This window comes from Echiichthys vipera (assembly GCF_963691815.1).
Source record: "Echiichthys vipera genome assembly, chromosome: 3".
Taxonomy (NCBI): domain Eukaryota; kingdom Metazoa; phylum Chordata; class Actinopteri; order Perciformes; family Trachinidae; genus Echiichthys; species Echiichthys vipera.
In genome coordinates this window covers 14,095,131-14,098,520 of record NC_139828.1, presented here as the reverse complement: position 1 = coordinate 14,098,520, position 3,390 = coordinate 14,095,131, and the positions used below count along the sequence as shown (strand labels likewise).

At 44.4% G+C, this 3,390-nt stretch overlaps 1 protein-coding gene across 1 annotated transcript; it reads left to right on the top strand.

Annotated features, from left to right (window-relative positions):
- The first annotated feature begins 325 nt into the window (after window positions 1–325).
- s1pr4 (sphingosine-1-phosphate receptor 4) lies at window positions 326–2,487 on the top strand. Its single transcript, XM_083911048.1, has one exon. It carries the CDS (start codon window positions 403–405, stop codon window positions 1,642–1,644), a length of 1,242 nt encoding a protein of 413 aa, XP_083767174.1. The 5' UTR covers window positions 326–402; the 3' UTR covers window positions 1,645–2,487.
- The last annotated feature ends 903 nt before the right edge of the window (window positions 2,488–3,390 follow it).

Sequence of the window (3,390 nt, the reverse complement as noted above, 5' to 3'; positions counted from 1 at the left end):
ATTCTTGCAAGAAAACAATGTATGAATTTCCTTCATGTGGTGATTTAAATGACCTCTGCAGCTGTTCACTCATCCTGTGTTAACCACAGCTAGGTGGAGTATTGTAACACATGACGGAGACATTTAAATGATACCTTTTAAATTGACTGAAGCGCCGTAATGAGGAAGCACACAGTGCACTTGTGAGAGTCAGGGTAATTGTATGTTATTTTCATATAGATGTTATATTGAAATGTCTTCTTCTTTTGTCTTCTCAGGTGTGTGTTGTGCTCAGGCAGAGCTCCAGTGGTTAGAGTGTGATGACAGCCTGTTTGATCACAGGAGTGCCACACTAATTCCCGCGCAGCTCGTACCAGCCTTTTCCCATTCACAGCCTTGATTTTGACCAGCCCTGCTGTTGCTATGGATGTCTTCTCCTCCCTCACCTCCTCCTCCTCTTGCCCCCACTTGTACCACTTACCCAGTTACCCCAGCAACGGCACCATATCAAACGACACTATAGCCAGTGACATTGACCGTGTAATCCTGCAGCATTATAACTACACTGGTCGCCTGCAGAAAAGGAACATCTCAAACACCCACAACCACATCAGTACCCCCATGGCCGTCTTCCTCTTCTTCAGTATTTTCATCATCCTGGAGAATCTCCTGGTGCTGGTGGCCGTCATCTCCCGCATCCGCCACAGTCGGCGCTGGGTTTATGTCTGCATTGCCAACATCACACTCAGTGACCTCCTCACCGGCGTTGCCTACCTGGTCAACATCTGTATGTCTGGCAGCAAGACATTTCGCCTCACCCCTGCTCTGTGGCTGTTCAGGGAAGGGATGCTGTTTGTGGCCCTGGCCGCGTCCATATTCAGTTTGTTGCTGATTGCTGTGGAGCGTTACACCACCATGATGAAGCCACTGCCCCAGAAGTCCGCCAGGAAGACCTACTATAGGATCTACGGTTTGGTGGCACTTTGCTGGGTGTTGGCGCTGGTGATAGGCTTCCTCCCCTTGATGGGCTGGAACTGTGTGTGCTCCCTTGATGCATGCTCCACCCTCCTCCCTCTTTACTCCAAGACCTACATCTTTTTCTCTCTCATCATCTTCTTTGTCATCCTCCTGGCGATTGGCGTGCTCTACGGTGCCATCTACTGCCACGTGCACAAGAGTGCACAGATGGGCCCCCAGCGCAGTCGCAAACGCTCTTTGGCTCTGCTTAAAACTGTGATCACCATTGTAGGAGTCTTTATGGTCTGCTGGGGGCCACTGTTCCTGCTGTTACTGGTGGATTTCTTCTGTGTCTCCCGCCAGTGTGCGCTGCTGTTCAGCGCTGACTTTTGCATCTCCCTGGCTGTTCTTAACTCCGGCCTGAACCCCATCATCTACGCCCTGGGCAGCAGTGAGATGAGGAAGGCTATCGCTGAGCTGCTGTGCTGCTGCTGCCTGAAGACCGGCCTCTGTCACCCAGACACATTCACGTCCAAAGAGACCAGCAGCACCTCAGAGAGCAGGAGGGACAGTCTGAGGAACAGTTTTAACAAGATCAGAAATCTGAGTGTGGCTTCTCCACCATCAACTCCTAACAAGCCTCGCAGGGCACCCAAAAAATATAGGTTGAGCTCCACCACCAGCTGCCTGTCAGTTTCAAGTGGTTAAACCACAGTGTGCTCCCCTCCCAAGCAAACAAGACTTGTGTGCACTGATACACATCTAACCGTTTCCTCTGAGTTTTGGTTTGAATGTTCAGTGCTTCACCTGCAGGTATTTGCACTGATGATATCGCACTGTCAGAAAACCTGTTCAAATATGAATTTCCTTTCCTTGAAGGAGAGCAGCAAAGAATTATTGTCTATGTAAGGATTTGGTGGAGTAATGGCATCAGGGAATGAAGTCCCTCTCCCTCTGTGTGTGTTGTCATCCTCATTTCTCTGTTGTTTGATAGCCGTGCGTGCATGTTAGTGCAAGTGGCCGTGAAAAAAACATCAGTATTTCAGGTAATAGGGGATAGTCTGTGAGAGCCGTGTGGAGGCAATCCCCACTGCAGCTGGTTGATAGGAGAAAATAAAAAATCACAATATTTTTGTCCAAATACCAAAATATCCATATTGCGATGCTATTGTACTGTAGGGTTTGAGTATTAGTGCTTTAAAAAAATATTTAAACAATGACATTTTTGATAAATTATCATCAGTAATGTGGATATAATGAATAAATAAAGGCATCACTTTAAAACCAGAAAAGACAACACGTACAATATTACGATATCCTCAGTCTTTTCTCTCCTTAGAGTTTGCAACGTGTGCAGTTTTTTTGCATCACCTATTTTCAATGCATTTGACACACTTTATTGATCTGTTGTTGCACTATATTTGTTGCTATTACCCATTCAAAAAGTATATATTATTTTTATACATATAAAGTCAGATTATGTACCAGAAGTATTGTCTATGTAAGAGTTAACAAGGAAATGTATAATGTGCAGAGGAGACAAATATGTATATATGTGCATTGCATTGCATTGTAACATTTTGTGTGAGCCAGATGTTTTACTGTATGATTAAACTATTAATAAAGTTTATTTGCTTTCATAAATAAGTGCATGTTGTTTTCAGTAAACTACCTCTGCTTTCCTCTGGAGGGAGACACATCATTGAAGCCTTGACCTGCTCCAGCAGACGGATCAGATGATTCAAAACCATTTCCCCGCCCTGCCAAAAACAAAATCTTTGATCCCTCATCAGGTTAACGGGGGCTTTGCAAATTACTTATGTGACCGTACCTGTGAGAAAATATATTTCTAATTCAGCCTCTTTTTTGTTAGACTTGCTCTCTCCTCCCTGATTTTCTGACAGGATGACTGATTGAAGTTCAGTGCAGAGGTTGTGAGGGCTGGGACTGCAGCCCCAAGGGCACACACAGCCAGGGCTAATTGATAAATGCATTATGACCGTCTGGAAGGATAGATAGACGAGGTTTAGCAGATAGTCTGCACCCGTCAATTATACAGGATTTAATGTACTGTACTGTACTCCTTCTACTGTGTACTGGGGCAACTGCTTTTGTTTTCACGTGTAAAAGTATGTTCATAAAACAAAACCAACCGTCTGCATTCCGCAGAGGCTAGTATGCAAAGTGTGCTCTCTGATAGTTTCACAATTTCATTTCATGAAACTGTCACTGCAATAGATCATAGCCGCAAGGTGCGGCCTCACTTGCTGCGAGTCGAGAAGTCAATACCGTGTTCCCACTTTCAGTATGTGTTTGCTTAACTTTCTAAAGTATCTATTTTCACATCACATCATACACGAATGACTATTAATATCTTAACGCCTCATTTCTCTTTAACATTAAATATTCATTGAGGTTATAATTTATTAAGCTTTTACTCAAAATCTCAGCTAA